The sequence below is a fragment of the Dipodomys merriami genome, unplaced genomic scaffold (assembly GCF_024711535.1).
Source record: "Dipodomys merriami isolate MVZ:Mamm:240054 unplaced genomic scaffold, mDipMer1.0.p SCAF_39, whole genome shotgun sequence".
Classification (NCBI taxonomy): domain Eukaryota; kingdom Metazoa; phylum Chordata; class Mammalia; order Rodentia; family Heteromyidae; genus Dipodomys; species Dipodomys merriami.
Window position 1 is genome coordinate 4,948,451 of NW_027205492.1, and position 17,924 is coordinate 4,966,374.

The 17,924-nt window shown below is 48.4% G+C and overlaps 2 protein-coding genes across 2 annotated transcripts; both read left to right on the forward strand.

Moving 5' to 3' along the window:
• The first annotated feature begins 19 nt into the window (after positions 1-19).
• Zswim3 (zinc finger SWIM-type containing 3) lies at positions 20-10,147 on the forward strand. Its single transcript, XM_069989865.1, has 2 exons — positions 20-414; positions 7,819-10,147. The coding sequence occupies exons 1-2, from the start codon at positions 260-262 to the stop codon at positions 9,722-9,724; spliced, it is 2,061 nt and encodes a 686-aa protein (XP_069845966.1). The 5' UTR covers positions 20-259; the 3' UTR covers positions 9,725-10,147.
• A 1,818-nt stretch (positions 10,148-11,965) lies between these two features.
• Positions 11,966-16,574, forward strand: Zswim1 (zinc finger SWIM-type containing 1). Its single transcript, XM_069989870.1, has 2 exons — positions 11,966-12,047; positions 14,589-16,574. Exon 2 carries the CDS (start codon positions 14,720-14,722, stop codon positions 16,082-16,084), a length of 1,365 nt encoding a protein of 454 aa, XP_069845971.1. The 5' UTR covers positions 11,966-12,047; positions 14,589-14,719; the 3' UTR covers positions 16,085-16,574.
• Positions 16,575-17,924: the final 1,350 nt, after the last annotated feature.

Here is a 17,924-nt window from a genome sequence, read left to right on the forward strand (position 1 = left end):
CTCGGTAAGGAGGCGGGGCCTCAGGAAAACATGGGCTATTACTTCACCTCTCTCAGAAAGCGAGACGTCCCCCAATCCCCAGGTAACCCAGTTAGGTCCCGGCCTCCTCCCGCGCTCGGCGCTGGGCCGGCCGGTGGGGGCCGCCCCTGGAGGCGTGCCGCGCCCGCGCCGCCTATAAAGCCTCGGTGTGGCTCCGGACCCCCGGCGTGAGCTCGTGCCGGGCCTGGGGTCTGACGCGGCAGGGGCGGCAGGGGCGGCCATGGAGCTGGGCAGCTGCTTCCAGACCTACCAGGACTTCGAGGAGTGCTTCAGCGCCTACAAGGAGGAGAACAAGTGCTGCTTCGTCCTCAACGACTGCGTCTCCGTGCGCTTCCACAACCTCTGCTACGGCACCTGCATCCGCGAGGACATCCTGTAAGGGCGGGGCGGCGGGGCGGGGAGGGAGGGGGTGCCTGGGGAGGGGGTGCCCGGGAGGGGGCGCCCGGGGAGGGGGCGCCCGGGGGGGGTGCCCGGCGCTCGAGGGGTGCGCGTGCGCGCGCGCGTGTGTACACACACACACTTCCAGAGCCCAGGCTTCAGGGCCAGCTATTTCACTTTGACTCTTTCACAAGTTTTTCTGGAATTGTCTCCCTGCCTCCTCCCTCCCCCCCCCCGCCCGCCGCGAACCTGCAGTTCCCCAGGCACCAAGCACAGACTTCACAAATACAGTTTTAAAAAACACCAAACAACAACAACACCAACAACACACGAGCTGGCGCCTGGGGTCACACCTGTAATCCTAGCTACTCGGAAGGCTAGATTGAGGATCAAGGTACGAAGCCAGCTCCGTACCGAAACCAAACAAACAAAAGAAAAAAAAAAAAAAACTTCTTCTTGATCCTCTAGTCCAGTGCTTCATCCCTGCGTGCTTAGAAGAGAGCTTGGTTTTAGCCATTTTTCCCCCTATACCTAACCTGCTTTAAAACAACTCAGATTCTCCTCCAGGTTTCTGATACCAGATGTGGGAGGGAGAGGGGGTCTCCTGTCCATCAAGCCAGCAATTCTGCAGCCACAGACACCAGCAAGGGGTCTCCTAATTAAATTCACCCCCACTTTGCATGCCAGTCCCAAATCTAGTCTCCAGAATTTCGGACAATTGTCTATAATTTCTTGTTTCCACTACACCCACTTGAGGTTCAATTAATGAAACACCATGCCCAGTTTACCAATTTATTTTCAAGAATATTATAGATGGACCACTGGTGGTTCATGTTTGTAATCCTAGCTACTCAGAAGGCTGAAATCGGGGGCTCATCGTTCAAAGCCAGCCCAGGCAGGAAAAGTCCAATTATCTCCAATTAACCAACAAAAAGCTGGAAATGAAGCTATGGTTCAAGTTGATAGAGCATTGGACTTGAGTGAAAAAGCTAGAAGAAACTGAGTTCAAGACACAGTACTAGCAAATACATATATTTATATATACACATGTGTGTGGATATATATATATATATATATATAAAATCTGTGTGTGAATGCCTTATAAAAGAGCTAAATGTGGTGGCTCCCACCTGTAACCCCAGCATTTGGGAGGCTGAAGTAAGAACATATCAAATTGAAGGCCCTATCTAAAAAAGAGAAGAAAAAAGGTAAAGACAGGGAAAGAATATATATCAAAGGTTACAGACAAAGCTGTATTCTGAAGACTGCAGTTTCTATAACCTCTAAGTACACCATCTTCCAAGTACCTTCCTATAGTCCACTCTCTGGGAGCTTGCCAGACCTAGGCCTGCATTATACAGAGGGAGAACTTCCAACCTTCCAATTCTTTTTTTTTTTGCCCCCATACCGCTGCCACCCTTCAGTCACCTTGGTAAGATCCATAAAGACACTTGCCACTTTGGAGACTCCCACTGCATTAGGACTTGTATGCCAGGAAACAGGAGCCAAATGTATACATTTTGTAGGGCTAGGAATGTAGCTGAGTGGTAAGAGTGCTAACCTAGAAAAAGCCAGAAGTGGCACTGTGACCCAAAGTAGAGCCCTATCCTTGAGCACAGAGAGGCTCAGAGACAGAGCCCAGGCACTGAGTTCAAGCCCCAGGATGGGGGAAAAAGGTACATATTTTGTAATATCGTAGATAAATCTAAACTTTGGGTTTTTTTGTTGGTTCTTGTTTTTTTGTCGGTCGTGAGGCTTGAACTCTGGGCCTGGGCACTGTCCCTCAGTGCACTCTACCACTTGAGTCACAGTGCCACTTCTGATTTTCTGAGTGTTTTATTGGAGATAATAGTCTCACAGACTTTTCTGCCTGGAATGGCTTTGAACTGTGATCCTCAGATCTCAGCCACCTGAATAGCTAGGATTATAGGTGTGAGACACTGGCGCCCAACTGTTTTTGTTTTTCTAAACATCCCTATCAGTCTGTAATTTTTTTATTTGTTGGTCATGGGGCTTGAACTCAGGGTCTGGGCACTGTCCCTAAGCTCTTTTGTTCCAGGCTAGTGTTCTACCACTTTGAGCCACTTCCCCTTTTTTGGTGGTTAATTGGAGATAAGAGTCTCATGGGCCGGGCGCTGGTGGCTCACGCCTGTAATCCTAGCTACTCAGGAGGCTGAGATCTGAGGATCTCGGTTCAAAGCCAGCCCGGGCAGGAAAGACCGTGAGACTCCTATCTCCAATAAAACCACCAGAAAACCGGAAGTGGCGCTGTAGCTCAAGTGGTAGAGCGCTCGCCTTGAGCTGAAGAGCTGAGGGACAGCACCCAGGCCCAGAGTTCAAGCCCCACGACCGACAAAAAAAAAAAAAAAAAAAAAAAAAAAAGAGTCTCATGGACTTTGCTGCATAGGCTGGCTTTGAACTGTGATCCTCAGATCTCAGCCTTCTGAGTAGCTAGGGTTATAGGCATAAGCCACCAGTGCCCTACTTTAGTCTCAAGTTTTTTTTTCTTTTGGTTAGTCATGGGGCTTGAACTCTGGGCCTGGGCATTGTCGTCAGCGCTCTCAAGGTGAGTACTCTACCACTTGAGCCATAGCACCACTTCCAGTTTTCTGAGTGGTTTATTGGAGATAAGAGTCTTATGGCCTTTCCTGACCGGTTGGTTTTGAGGGCTTGCTTTGAACTGAGATCCTCAGATCTTAGCCTTCTGAGTAGCTAGGATTATAGGCGTGAGCCACCACTCCCAGCTTTAGTCTCAACTTTTTAAGGTAAAACTCCACTCAGATTATATAAATATATATATATATATATATATATATATATATATATATATATATATATATATATTCACAACAAAATGTTTCTGGGGATATTTCTGTCTTTGATTGACTGAAAACCCTGGCTGACAATATGACTTATGAGTTGCCAATCCGTAGGAGCCATTAAAGGTAATTGTCTCACTGGCCCAGGCTACTTGCATCTTTGTGCCCTCTTCTTTTGTTCTCCATTTGTCCTCAGGTGGCTCACCCACAGAAAGAGCCTTTCCTGTCTTGTTTCTTTGTCCAGAATTGGGCCAGTATCCATGCCCATTCTGAATAAGATTACCTTAATTGGGTTTAGCCTAGCACTGAAGCATGTAGCTGTGTGGGGAGGGATGGCAATCTGAATAAACGCCCCTCCTCATTAATAGTGCAGAAAGAAAAAGGAAGTTGAGTTGGCTACCAATAGTTCCTGATAGGCTTTTATCTGAAATCACTCTGAGTAGTTCTGATTATTCTTATATCAGATATTTATTACCATGTCAAAATCATGAGTTCTCAAATCCATTATATAAAACAGTATAGCCAGGCATTGATGGCTCACACTTGTAATCCTAGCTACTCTATGCTGAGAGATCTGAGGATTGTGGTTGGAAGTCAGCTTGGCCAAGAAAGTCCACGAGATTCTTATTTCCAGTTAATTACCCACAATGCCAGAAGTGGAGCTGTGGTTCATAGTGGTAGAACATCAGCCTTGAGTGAAAAAAGCTAAAGGACAGCACCTAAACTCTAAGTTCAAGACCCAATACCAACACACACACACACACACACACACAATGCCACTGTGAGAGATGCAAGGCAGTATGGAAGCAGGAATGGTGGAATGAGCTTTTTTTTTTTTGGGGGGGGGTTCCGGTCGTGGGGGCCTGAACTCTGGGCCTGGGTGCTGTCTCTCAGCTCTTCAGCTCAAGGCTAGCGCTCTACCACTTGAGCCACAGCGCCACTTCCGGCTTTTTTCTTTTTGCTTATGTGGTGCTGAGGAATCAAACCCAGGGCCTCATGCATGCAAGGCAAGCACTCTACCACTGAGCCACCTTCCCAGCCCTGGAATGAGCTTTTATGGTGGGCAGTCATCATTATCTCTGGCAGTAACTTTACAGTCAGTTAATGTAATTTGATACACTAAAGTTAGGCAAAGATTTTTTTGGGGGGAGGGGAGGGTCAGTTGGCACTGTCCCTCAGCTCTTCAGCTCAAGGCTAGTGCTCTACCACTTGATCCACAGCACCACTTCAGGTTTTCTGAGTAGTTCATTAGAGATAAGAGTCTTACAGCCTTTCCTGCCTGGGCTGGCTTTGAACCGCGATCCTCAGATCTTAGCCTCCTGAGTAGTTAGGATTACAGGCGTGAGCCACCAGTGCCCAGGTAGGCAAAGGTATTAAGCTAGAAAGATAGGGCACAATCTGAAGTATTGAGGAAGACTTCCTAGAAGAGATGATGGTTGCATGTGGTTCTGATGTAAGCTCTGAGATAAAGAAAAAATTCAAAGGTCATTTTCCCATTCTCATTAAACAAGACATCTCTTAGGGAACACAGCAAGTTCTGGGCAGTTTGTCTTTGTAAGACGTGGACCAGATAACCAGGGAGATAGGAAAGGTCGCCCTTTGGTGCCTTTTCAATGGCCTTGCCATTGGACTAGACTGTTCCTGGTCATCCCAAGCTCAAACCTAGAGACAGTGCCTCCCCTGCCCTATGCTCACAGCTGATGCACAGGTTCTCAGCCCCAGGCCCCTCCGCCCTGTTCCCATAGGACTGACATATCCTGTTTTCCTAACCTCACCCCACAGGTGGGCAAACAAGACCTGCTGGATTAGAGTGTTTGGGAGAGGATAGGCGGGGCTCCCAAGGTGTGTCTTGCCATACCAGGGGCTGAGACTTTTTTTCCCTCCCTTGGTTTTCTTCCACTGGACTCCCAGAGAAGGTGAGGCTGTGACCCTGCCCACTTCCTGGTGATCCCTGATTCATTCCTGCAAGACCTCACTGATAAATATCTGCTGAGGAAGCCACTCTGCTGAGGAGCTTGAGCTATTGTAGGGAATAATTCAGTCCTTGCACTTGAAGCCATCCCCTTCAAATTGGAAAAACCAGGAGTAAACAGTCCAGCAGGTTACAGTAAGTGGGAGCTGTCATAATAATAGCAGCAAACTAATTTAGCATAAATAAAAGGCTGAAGCAGACTCTGGGCTAAATGTTCTGCCCCATAGTTTATTTAATTGTCAGGACAACAGGACAACGCTGATTTTTTTTTTTTTTTAATGATGAGTAACTTAAGAAAGTGACCTGCTCAAAACCAAACAGCTTTATCTCTTAAGCCTACTGGACAAATGTTATAAATTCAGAGACAGGATCAACTTTTGTGGCTTCGAGCATCCAGAAAGACTTTGCAGGGGTGGGGCCTACTGGCATTAAGGCATGGGTTGGGTGTGGGAATAGGAAAGGAAAAATAACAGATATTCTATTTATTTATTTTCTTTTTGAATAAGAATACCTTTGTGACACCAGGGAGTTTCACTGTGATATTTCCATACATGTACACAGTGTGCTTTCCTCCTCCTCCTCCTCCTCCTCTTCCTCCTCCTCTTCTTCTTCTTCTTCTTCTTCTTCTTCTTCTTCTTCTTCTTTCTTCTTTCTTCTTTCTTCTTTCTTCTTTCTTCTTCTGGCTAGAACTTTACCACTTGAGCCACAGCTCCACTTCTGGCTTTTTCTGTGTTTGTGGTACTGAGGAATTGAACCTAGGGCTTCATGCATGCTAGGCAAGCACTCTATCACTAAGCTACATTCCTCGCCCCACAGTGTGCTGTGAACAGATTCTCTTCCTCCTCCTCCATATTCCATTCCTTCCTTCCCCCTCTCTGCTTTCTCCCACAGTGACTGGTGGGTTATGCATGCATGTATGTATATATGTATGTATGTAATGTCCTTCGATCCTCTTCACCCCTCAGAATCTACACACACACACACACACACACTCCTGATTCTTCTAGGCAGTCCCCATTTTACATACATGTCCCATTACTGTCATCATCATCACTATTTTAGGACTGTACCCCACAAATAAATACAGGTAGTCAGTTTAATTACTTCTCTCCTTTGAGTCATTTTCAGCCTAGAATACCAAAACAAGAAGGGTCCCTAGAGATCCTCTAGCCTAGTTGTCTAACTTTCCTAGAAGGTTAGAAGTACACTTAGTAGAGTGTGTGCTTAGCACTCAAGAGGCTTAATCCCCATAACTCAACAAAACAAAATTAGGCTGTGAACATGGGTGCATGTGTGTGCGGGTGCATGTGAGTGCTGGTACTGGTACTTAAAGTCTGGGCCGAGGAGCTGTCCTTTGGCTTTTTCACTAAAGGCTAGCTCTACCACTTGAGGCCACAGCTCTACTTCTAGCTAAAAGCCAAAGTTAACCACCAAAATGGTAGCTAATTGAAGGTGAGTCTCAAGGAATAATTGTGCTGAGGACTATCCTCAGATCTCAGCCTCCTGAATAGCTAGGGTTATAGGTACCACCAGCACACAGTTGGCTATGGGCATATTTTTAAAGATGATTGGATCAAAGATCTTTGTTCCTTAAAAGGAAGTACAGATATATCATATCCCCAGACTACCTTGAAGAGTTTAGTTCATAGCCCTGATCTAGTCCAGCATCCTTAGAATCTCCCTTTTATCTTTGCTGAGGAAGAAGTTGAAGGGGAATTGTCCAGGCTGTTATCTAATTCACAATCCTCCTTGCCTCCACCTCCCACGTGCCAGATGGAGGGGACAATTCAGACAGGAAGCAAAGTAGCTGCTGCTAATCCGTTTTTCCTTTCCTCCCCTCTTCTCCCCCTAAACAGTGAGATTGAATTGCTGCCAGACATAAATGGTAACAGAATATGGCAGATGTTAGGCCTCCCCTGGTAGGGAGGTATACTTGGAGAGGGTCTCAAAGAATCAGCTAAATGCTTTGGAATTGGAGAACCACTAGAAGTGGTTTCACACTCTACTGTCATTTCCAAGAAAAATATCAATCAGTATAAACCCCTTCTAGGCCCTTTTCTTTTCCTTTTTCTTTTTATTTTTTTGTCAATTGTGGTTCTTGAACTCAGGGCCTGGGCACTGTCCCTGAGTTTTTTGTTGTTGTTGTTGTTGTTGTTTTTAAGTCAGTCGTGGGGCCTGAAATCTGGGCCTGGGCACTGACCCTCAGCTCTTCAGCTTAAGGCTAGTGCTCTACCACTTGAGCCACAGCGCCACTTCCAGATTTTTCTGCTTATGTGGTGCTGAGGAATGGAACCCAGGGCCTCATGCATGCAAGGCAAGCACTCTACCACTGAGCCACCTTCCCAGCCCTGTCCCTGAGTTCTTTTGTTCAAGGATAGTCTCTACCACTTTGGACCACATTGCCACTTTCTGTTTTCTGGTGATTAATTGGAAATAAGATTCTCACAGACTTTCCTGTCTCGGCTGGCTTTGAACTGTGATCCTCAGATCTCAGTCTCCTTAGTAGCTAGGATGACAGAGGTGAGTCACCAGCATGCTGCTTAGGCTCTTACCTTATAAGAGAGAGGGGGTGGTCCGCACGTTTCTCATTGTTACCTCTACCTTCCCTAGATATGTGCGGGTGAAATTTGTCTGTATTCGAACACAGTCAAACAGGAAGAGAACACAGGAGGCAGACACATGCCCAGCCTACTTACTCCTGCAGTACGACGACAGACTAGATAGACTGTTTATCAGTGAACTAAATACCCAGCATGTACATGTTGATTCCCAAACAAGAAGTCATGGAGGAGACCCCACTGGCAAATCCGAAAAGCCACAGTGCCTGCAGAAGCTCCAGCCCGTGCACAGAGACCTTGACAAAGCTGAGAAGTCCCCTCTAGAAATCTCATTTTGCCTAGATAAGGTACAAGCACCCTGGAAGCCAGAACAGGGGAGCTTCTCTCCTGACTTAGCCAATATAGCACAAATGATGAAGAACTTTCTAAAGGTAGATGAAGGTTCCATGGCCTCCTTCAGTGTGGGCACCAGTCAAGACCTGGACCGGCTTAGCTTCCAGAGCAGCAAGATGAGTGACCTGTTCACTCGCTTCCCCAAGAATCTCTTGCTGCACAGGGTGGAGAACCCCCAGGGCCACATCCTCTATGCTTTCTTGGTGGAGAACAAGGAGCGAGAGAGTCGAGTGGTTCATTTCTCTGTGCTCAAGGCCGAGACTGCCACCTCTGTGGCCAAGATGTTGAACATCTTCACAGGGTTCAACTCGGATTGGACCAAGGTCAAGGTAGTATTTGTGGACCCTTCATTCCCGTACTGGGCCATCCTGCAAGAGATCTTCCCTGCAGCCCGCATCCTACTCTCCATCTACCATACAACCCGGCTCTTGGAAAAGATGCTACAGCAGAGTTCAGCGAGTACAGCCTTTAAAAGGCTCATGAAGGAAGCCATACGGGAGGCTGTGTTTGTTGCTTCTGATGCCAGTCTGAAAAATCTCTGTCAGATGTGCCAGGCCCTGCTGGATGAGGATCTCTTCAGCTTCCTGCAGACCCACTGGTTTTCCTGTGAACTGCTGTGGTACATGCATGCCAGGAAGGGTCTGCACGCATGCAGCACCTACATGGACAGCCTAGACTTTGTCACCAGCAAGGTGTCAAGCCTCTTTCAGAAACAGCAGTCCTTATCGGACTGCATCCTTCATTTTGTTGATTACATAGATTTCTTTAATACCAAAAGCTCCCCAACTCTTTCCAAGTTAAAGAAAACCTGCTCTCCCAGCATGCAACAACCGAGGACCAAGAAGCCTTTCGGGATCCACGGAGCCAGAGGGCTTCTTGAGGAAAAGACAAAGTCAGACTCCAAGCAGGTTTGCTTGCTGCAGCAATCCCCGCTACTGTCCTCCCACGGTGGCATGCTAGACATCTTGCACCAGCGGGGCTCTGAACTGGCTTACAAGCTGTGCCGCAATGAGTGGGAGGTGGTGCAGAATTCCACCCACCTGGTGGATGTGGCAGGTCCCGCAGTAGGCATTCAGCTGCTGGAGGACTCTCACCAGGTGAGCAAAGATGGCTGTAGCTGCAGCTGCTACTTTCAACAATGGTATCACCTGCCATGCCGACACATTCTGGCCCTGCTGCACACCAGCCAGCAGCCAGTAGATGAAGCCATGGTGTGTCGCAGGTGGCAGAAAAAGTATCAATATCTCCTTAGGCCAAATGGAGATCTCCGGGAATGTAGTGTGATCCCATCCACAGACCAGCCTGAAAACCAAGGCCGGCATGACATGATTCAGGACCTCAGCAAGGAGCTAGCTAACCTGCTGATGCAGACAGAGGGACCAGAGCTGGAGGAACGCTGTGCTACCCTGCGCAAAATTGTGGACATCTGGGCTGATCCTGGTGAGCCACGTGAGGCCGGCCAGCATCCAGGAGACTTCAAGGATGTGGGCCTCCTGCCTTTCCTCTGGGGAAAGCAGGAGGAAGGGGAGGGACTCCCTCTCTCTGAAACCACAGTTCATAACTGAAACACTTGCATTGGATCCCACTCTTCTCCTTGGAGTTTACAAGTTCAAAGTGAACAGGTTATCCTAGGAGTCAGTACGTTAACCTGTGTCTTCCTGGGTTGGACTAGGAAGAATGTTAACTGTCCTTCAAAGTCTGCCCCTTTCCAGCCCAACCATGACATTCCACGGTGTCTTGTCTGTTGTTCAAGGCCAAAGTTAACTCCATGCTGCCAGGTCACCCCTCTTCCTTGGCTAACCCCTGAGATCAGACCTTATTGACCCTACAGGGGTGAACCCCTGATCAGAGAAAGCATGGTTAAAAGGGCTTTCAAGGACAAAGAAGGTGACGACCAAATGTTGCTGCTGTTTTTGAAGTATCTGTTATTTTACCTATTTTAATTCCTGTTAAATAAAGTTGGTGTTTTTTCTTCCTAATAAATTTGATGGAATAAGCATGGAAAATGCTCCCTTTTGATGAGGGAAAGAAGGGAAATGGTAGAGAAGGACTCCTGACTTTACTGTCAGGAACAAGGTCCTCTCCAATGGATTTATTTACTGTGTTGCTGAGGTTTGAACCCAGGACCTTGTGTATGATGGGAAAGCTCTCTACCAATGAGCTACATCCCCTGCCCTCAGGTTCTCATTAATTTTAAAGGAAATGGGGTACTGTTTAATGAGGTACAAAGCCAAGTAGAACGTGATGCCTCAAATTCAGGGTTAAGAGAGTACCTCCTTACTTTGCCCTTTAGCCACCTAACCATACCTCAACTTTGATTTCAGGAGGCCTTATAGTCATCCTAATAGGAGGAAGCCAAATAGACTGGGGAAAGAGAAACTCCGGTCCTAGATCCAACTATGGCAGGTTACTGGGGAACTGTGGGCAAGTCATTTGTTTATTGCTATCCTCTCTCATCTACCAATCATATCTAGCTGCCTTGTCTATCTCTGGAGTTAGAGAATTGTATCCAGGAACTTCTGCATAAAGCACTGTACCGTTTGAGCCACAGCCCTAGCCCTTTGGTTGTTTTTTGTTTTGTTTTACCAGTCCTGGGGCCTGAACTCCCGACTTGGCACTGCTCCTTAGCCGCTTTGTGCTCAAGGCTAGCACTCTACCACTTGAGCCACAGCGCCACTTCTGGGTTTTTCTAAGAGTCTTACAGACTTTTATGCCCAGGTTGACTTTGAACCATAATCCTCAGATCTCAGCCTCCTGAGTAGCTAGGATTTCAGATGTGATCTATCCATACCCAGCTCATACAGACATTTTCATTGCAGTAATAAACACCAACACTGATTCCTGTTTTTATTGTTTAACAACTCTGACTTTTTGGGTCTTTTTTTTTTGTTTTGGTTTGGGTTTTTTGGCCAGTCCTAGGGCTTGAACTCATGGTCTGGGCACTGTCCCTGGGCTTCTTTTGCTCAAGGCTAGCACTCTACCACTTGAGCCACAGTTCCACTTCTGGCTTTTTCTGTTTCTATGGTGCGGAGGAATCGCACCCAGGGCTTCATGCATGCTAGACAAGCACTCTCCCGTTAAGCCACATTCCCAGCCCCAACAGTGCTGACTTTTGATGTGAGTTGGTGCTCTTTATGTGGTAAACATTATGGTGGAAAGCCTGCTGTCTTCATGACAACTGGACAAAAGATGAGAAGCCCTCCTCTCCTCCTTATTCCTCCCTCCCTGTCCCCTCTCCTTCCCTTTCCTCCCCCTTCTGGGTTTCCTTAGCTCCAAAGGCTGGCTGAAGAAGAAGTTGAATTTGAGACCTGGGCCTCAGTTTCCCCACAATGTAGAGTAGTACATTGGACAATTAGATTTGTACCCAAACCCCTGGCCTTTGACATCTAAAAAACTTTTTTTCTGTAAAACAATGCTGTTTATTTTCATTTTCATTTCCAGCCTTGAGAGAGTTTCCACGGTCGCGTATCTTTCCAGTCGTGGGGTTCTAGAGTTCCAGATTCTGAGTTTCAGATGCAAGGTCTCTGCCTTAGTCCTGGCCAGCCGATCCTTTGTTACTCCGGTAATAACACCCGCCCTGTCCTTGGCGGGCTACGATTGGTCCGTGGCACCAAAGACCGACTTCGAACTCCTTAGGCCATTGGCCTGAGTCTCTGTGAAGTTGATGTTCTGATTGGCGAGTCTAGAGGTCACTCAAAGTCGGAGGCAGGGTCAACTAGATATAGCTAGGGCCGATTGCGCGGGGAGTGGAGATGTGAAACACATGGTCTCCGCGCCCGGCCTCCGCACCGCTCCCCAAAGGTGGGCAAGTAACCTCCCCAGCTCCACCGGACTGCAGCCGCGAACGACAGACATCCAGACCCCTCCCAGCCCGCGCCCGTGTTAGAGGTGAGAGGTCAAAGGCTACATCCACTTTCTGGTCCTAGGATTTTGCCTCGGAAAGCCGTGAGGATCTCGAGCTACAGCTGGCTTCCAGCTACTGACAGCAAAGGAGGGCAAATAAATAGCCTCAGTTTCTCATCAGAAATATGGGTACAATAACTTGTTTGGAGGCCAAATAGAGGCATGAGAAGATAAATTTGTTAGTCCCATTTTAAGGTGGAAGGGATTGAGGCTTCTCTGAGAAGAACTTCGTTGACTTGCCCAAGATCCTACAGCAAATTGCAGGCAATTACAGTCCACTTGAAAATACTAAGACCCAAGGAATGTGAATGCCAGGAAATAATTTGTAAGTAAGAATGACTGTACAACTATTTAGACTACTAAAAGTCACATTGGCCGCGTGCAGATGGCACAAGCCTGTTATCCTATGAGATTTGAGGAGTGTGGTTCAAAGCCAGGCCCACTAGCAAAATCCCTAAGATAATTTATTTCCAATTAACCAGCAAAAAGTCAGAAGTGGAGTTGTAGCTCAATTGGTAGAGAGCTGGCCTTTTTCTTTTCTTTCTTTTTTTTTTTTTTTTTTCTGTCGGTCATGGGGCTTGATCCCTGGGCCTGGGCGCTGTCCCTCAGCTCTTCAACTCAAGGCTGGCACTCTACCACTTGAGCCACAGCACTACTTTCCGGTTTTCTGAGTGGTTTATTAGAGGTAAGAGTCTCATGGCCTTTCCTGCCCAGGCTGGAGTAGCTAGGATTACAGACGTAAGAAAGACACCGGCACCCAGCTGAGAGCCAACCTTGAGTGAAAAAGTCAAGTGAGAGCGTGAGGCACACACACGCACGCACATACACACACGCGCACATACACACATGCGCGCACACACACACACACACACACGCATGCATGCATACACACAAGAAAAACCATAAAGCTCTGGCCTTCACAACTCTTTATCCCCTGGAACCCTGTCTTTCTTTTCTTTTTTTCTTTTCTTTTTCTCTCTCTTTTTTCTTTTTTTGCACATGTGAACTCAGGGCTTGGGCACTGTCCTTGAGCTCCTTTGCTCAAGGCTAACGTTCTACCACTTTGAGCCACAGCTCCTCTTCTGATTTTTGAGTGGTTAATTACAAGTAAGAGTTCCTGGAGGAGCCAGGTGCTGGTGGCTCACACCTGTAAATCCTAGCTACTAAGGAGGCAGAGATCTGAGGATCACAGTTCAAAGCCAGCCTAGGCAGAAAAGTCCCAAGGCTTTTTTTTTTTTTGGTCCGTCGTGGGGCTTGAACTCTGGGCCGGGGCGCTGTCCCTCAGCTCTTCAGCTCAAGGCTAGCGCTCTACCGCTTGAGCCACAGCACCACTTGTGGTTTTCTAGTGGTTTATTGGAGATAAGAGTCTCAACAGACTTTCCTGCCCGGGCTGGCTTTTAACCGAGATCCTCAGATCTCAGCTTCCTGAGTAGCTAGGATTAGTTTCAGGAGGGCTGGGAATGTGGCTTAGTGGTAGAGTGCTTGCCTTGCATGCATGAGACCCTGGATTCGATTCCTCAACACTACATAAGCAAAAAAAGCTGGAAGTGGCGCTGTGGCTCTAGTGGTACAGTGCTAGCCTTGAGCTGAAGAGCTGAGGGACAGCACCTGGGCCCAGAGTTCAGGCCCCACGACCGACCAAAAAAAAAAAAGAAGAAGAATTTAAGGACACTGCCTGGTGCTGGTGGCTCAGGCCTTTAATCCTAGATACTCAGGAGGCTGAGATCTGATGGTCACAGTTCAAAGCCAGCTCAGGCAGGAAAGTCTGTGAGACTCTTTATCTCCAGTTAACCACCAAAAAACCCAGAAGTGGCACTATGGGTTAAAGTGGTAGAGTGCTAGCCTTGAGCAAAAAAGCTCATAGAGCCGGGCGCTGGTGGCTCACGCCTGTAATCCTAGCTACTCAGGAGGCTGAGATCTGAGGATCGCGGTTCAAAGCCAGCCCGGGCAAGAAAGACCGTGAGACTCCTATCTCCAATAAACCACCAGAAAACCGGAAGTGGCACTGTAGCTCAAGTGGTAGAGCGCTCGCCTTGAGCTGAAGAGCTGAGGGACAACGCCCAGGCCCAGAGTTCAAGCCCCACGACCGACAAAAAAAAAAAAAAAAAAAAAGCTCATAGACATCACCGGGACCCTGAGTTCAAGCCCCACAACTGACCAGAAAAAGTCTCATGGGGACTTTCCTGCCCGGCCTGGCTTTGAACCGCAATCCTCAGCTTCCTGAGTAGGATTACAGGTGAGAGCCACCAGCACCAGGTGGAACCATGTCTATGGGTGGCTTCTTCAGGTCTTATTTCCAGGATCACCTTGACCTTACCCCCAACTAGAGTCTACCTGAATTCCTTAACTGAAGTATTAATCCCTTCCACATCTTACTCTCTGACCTGTCTTGTGGGTTTTGTAACCATTATCAGATACATGTTTGTGTGCATGTTTGTTGTATATCTCCCCTAGAACAGTGTTCTGGATGACTAATTGAAGAGCCAAGTCCCTACTGTCTTCTTGACTGTCTGTTTCTCTCTGTAGAACCATCTTTGGAAGAATATCTGGAAACTACTGTCCAGCCTCACGTTATTCCTTCCTTGGAGTTTAAGACGCTCAAAGCATTCCTGACAGTATCTTGCAGAGGAAGTACTGGATCCAGCTCTCTCTCTACCATGGCCCTCACAATGCTGAATGGGCTTCTAGTTGAGGACTTGAGCCCACCCATGCTGCTACTACACCAAGTTAGCGAGACTCCCCAGCTGGATTCTCTCAACTACCAGAGCTGCTTTATGCAAGGTATCTTTGCCAATTTCCCTGAGATCCTATTTATCCACCGAACTTATAACCCAAGGGGCAAGGTGTTATATACCTTCCTGGTGGATGGACCTCGGGTACAGCTGCAGGGACCTCTTGCCCAGGCAGTCTACTTTGCCATCCCTGCCAAGGAGAATGCAGAAGGCGTGGCTCAGATGCTCCAGGTGTTCAAGAAGTTTAACCCAGCATGGGAGAGAATCTGTACCATCCTGGTGGATCCCTACTTTGTCCTGCTGCCCACTCTGGCCATGGAGTTCCCCATAGCTGAGGTCTTGCTCTCAGCCTTCCACGTGTGTAAGTTCCTCCAGGGCAAGTTCTATCAGTTGTCCCTGGAGCAGCCGGTAGAGACATTGCTCCTGACCTCCCTGCAGAGCACCATGTGCTCAGCCACCGCAGGCAACCTGAGGAGGCTGCACTCGCTCCTGAGCAGCTACATTCCCCCGGCCCTCCTGCCTGAGCTCCACTCACACTGGCTGCTCAACGACCGCATCTGGCTGGCCCCCCGCTCGAGAAGCCAAGCCCAGAGCAGCCGCTACTTCCAGAGCCTCGAGGTCACCACCAGGATCCTCAGTCAGTCTTTTGGCACTGCCCCATCTGAGAAGCAAGGCATAGCCTCTCTGTTTTGCTACATGCAGCAGCACCCTGGAGACAAAGCAAGTTCCAGCCTGGCGCTGAGGCCCCCAAATCATCATACCACCTCAGATGTCAGCCCCAAAGTCCAGCAATTGGTAGAAGCCAGCATCCAGCATTCCCTCAATGCCATCTGCACAGCGCCAGCAGCCCAACTCTGCTTGGCCGAGTTTGCTGTGGTCCAGAAATCCGTGCACCTCATTGGCTCTGGCTCAGAAAAGATGAATATACAGATCCTAGAGGACACTCACAAGGTGCAGCCCCAGCCCCCTGCCAGCTGCAGCTGTTACTTCCACCAGGCCTTCCACCTGCCCTGCCGCCACATCCTGGCCATGCTCAGTGCCCGCCACCAGGTGCTCCAGCCAGACATGCTGCAGACTCAGTGGACAGCGGGCTGTGCCACCGGCTTAGACAGCATCCTGGACAGCAAGTGGGATGAAGCTCTGGATAAGCACCTGGCGGTGACTCTCCTCACCGAGGAGGTGCGTCAGCTCTTACAGCATTGCAGTGAGGATGAGTTTGAGCGGCGGTTCAGCACCCTGAGGGAACTAGCCGACAGCTGGATTGGCCCTTATGAGCAGGTGCAGCTGTGATGACTCGCTACCCAGAGATGCTCCTGCACCTGTGCACATCCACGTCTTCCTACCACGCACGTGCACACACACACACCCTCCCCACCCTCACACCTGGGCTTTGTAAGCCTTCCTTCCAGAAACAAGACAAAACTCTTCTACTCTGCCTGCTCACCTAGAATGTGTCTCACTCCTAAGACAGGAGTTAGCAAATCTTTTCTGTAAAAGGCCCAATTATGAATAGTTTAACCTGATAGCCACATAGTCTGTTCTTGGTTGGGTTTGGACAAGCTTTTCATAAAACAGTTCTTGGCTCAAGGATTTTATGAAACCAGGCAACCCTGTCTAAGATAAGAGAGACAACTTTGGGTGGTAAAGTTGAGGGCATGCTAACCACTGGTCCAATCTAAGATGTGTCACCTGAACCAGGTCCTGTGCGTGAGCTAGCCTGGGAACCTTCCCACGGGGGGTGGCTCAGCATGGCCTGCTACATGTTTATCCCTGCTCCATCCCCAGGTCAATAAAGTTGAATGTTATCTATTCCAATACTTATCTAGTCCTTTGTTGATAGCCATTTAGGGTATATTGCCAAAGGAATAGAATTTGGAGTGTGATACTGGGTAAAGGCCTGGCTAAAGTAACAATTCCTTATTTTTTGAGACCTGATTCTATCTTTAACTGGCTATGGGATTCTGGACAAGTCAACTCTTTAAGACTCAGTGTTTTAATTTGTAAAAATGGGCTCTTAAGCCAGGCATGGTGGCTCACACCTGTCATCCTAGCTACTCAGGAGGTTGAGATCTGAGGATCATGGTTCAAAGCCAGCCTGGGCAGGAAAGCCAGTGAGACTCTTATCTCCAATAAACCACTCAGAAAACCAGAAGTGGTGCTGTGGCTCAAGTGGTAGAGCGCTAGCCTTGACCTGAAGAGCTGAGGACAGCGCCCAGGCCCAGAGTTCAAGCCCCACAACCGAACCCCCCCCCCCAAAAAAAAAAAAAAAAACACAAAAAACGCTCCTAACCAGGTGCTGGTAGCTCACACCTGTAATCCTAGCTACTCAGGAGGCTGAGATCTGAGGATCATAGTTCAAAGCCAGCCAGGGCAGGAGAGTCTGTGAGACTCTTTTATCTCCAATAAAGCCACCAGAAAACTGGAAGTGGCACTGGGCTTAAGTGGTAGAGTGCTAGCCTGGAGCTGGAGAGCTGATGGACAGCACCCAAGCCCAGAATTCAAACCCACAACCAACCAACCAACACACACACACACACATACACACACACACACACACACAGAGCTCCTCACAGTTCACCTCACAGTGTACTCAGATTAAAAGAAGAGTAGGGTTCCAATTGGTCTGGACACCTAGCAAGGGCTCAGCCCACTGTTGTTTTTTGTTTGGTCAGGTGGCCTGAACTCTAGGCCTGGGCACTGTCCCTCAGCTCTTCAGCTCAAGGCTAGCACTCTACCACTTGAGCCACAGCATCACTTCTGGCTTTTTCTGCTTCTGTGATGCATGCAAGGCAAGCACTCTACCACTGAGCCACCTTCCCAGCCCCGCACTGTTCATTTTCCTTTGCCTCCCATCCTAGCATCTGCCTTCAAAAGGCAAGAGGAAAATTCACATGGCCCAAGCCAGTCCCACTCCGTAAGTGGATCTCCACACTTGGATCATTTGAATTAATCTGATCAGCCCTATCTTTTGTCTTAGTGGTGTTGGAAGAAACTTGCCAGGGTCTAGACCCTGGTAAAGGACAGGGATTTGTCAGATTAGCTCAACCACACACCCTATCCCCATCGCTGCCATAGGACCACCCACCCCCAACCCTGGCTGCCCAAAAACCATACGGAGAAGCCACCCTAT

Bases quoted from the DNA above. Each gene is read 5' to 3' on its own strand.
- Zswim1 (XM_069989870.1), top strand. From the start codon at position 14,720: ATGGCCCTCACAATGCTGAATGGGCTTCTAGTTGAGGACTTGAGCCCA.
- Zswim3 (XM_069989865.1), top strand. From the start codon at position 260: ATGGAGCTGGGCAGCTGCTTCCAGACCTACCAGGACTTCGAGGAGTGC. The intron at 415-7,818 runs GTAAGGGCGGGG...TACCTTCCCTAG, and splicing joins TGCATCCGCGAGGACATCCT to ATATGTGCGGGTGAAATTTG.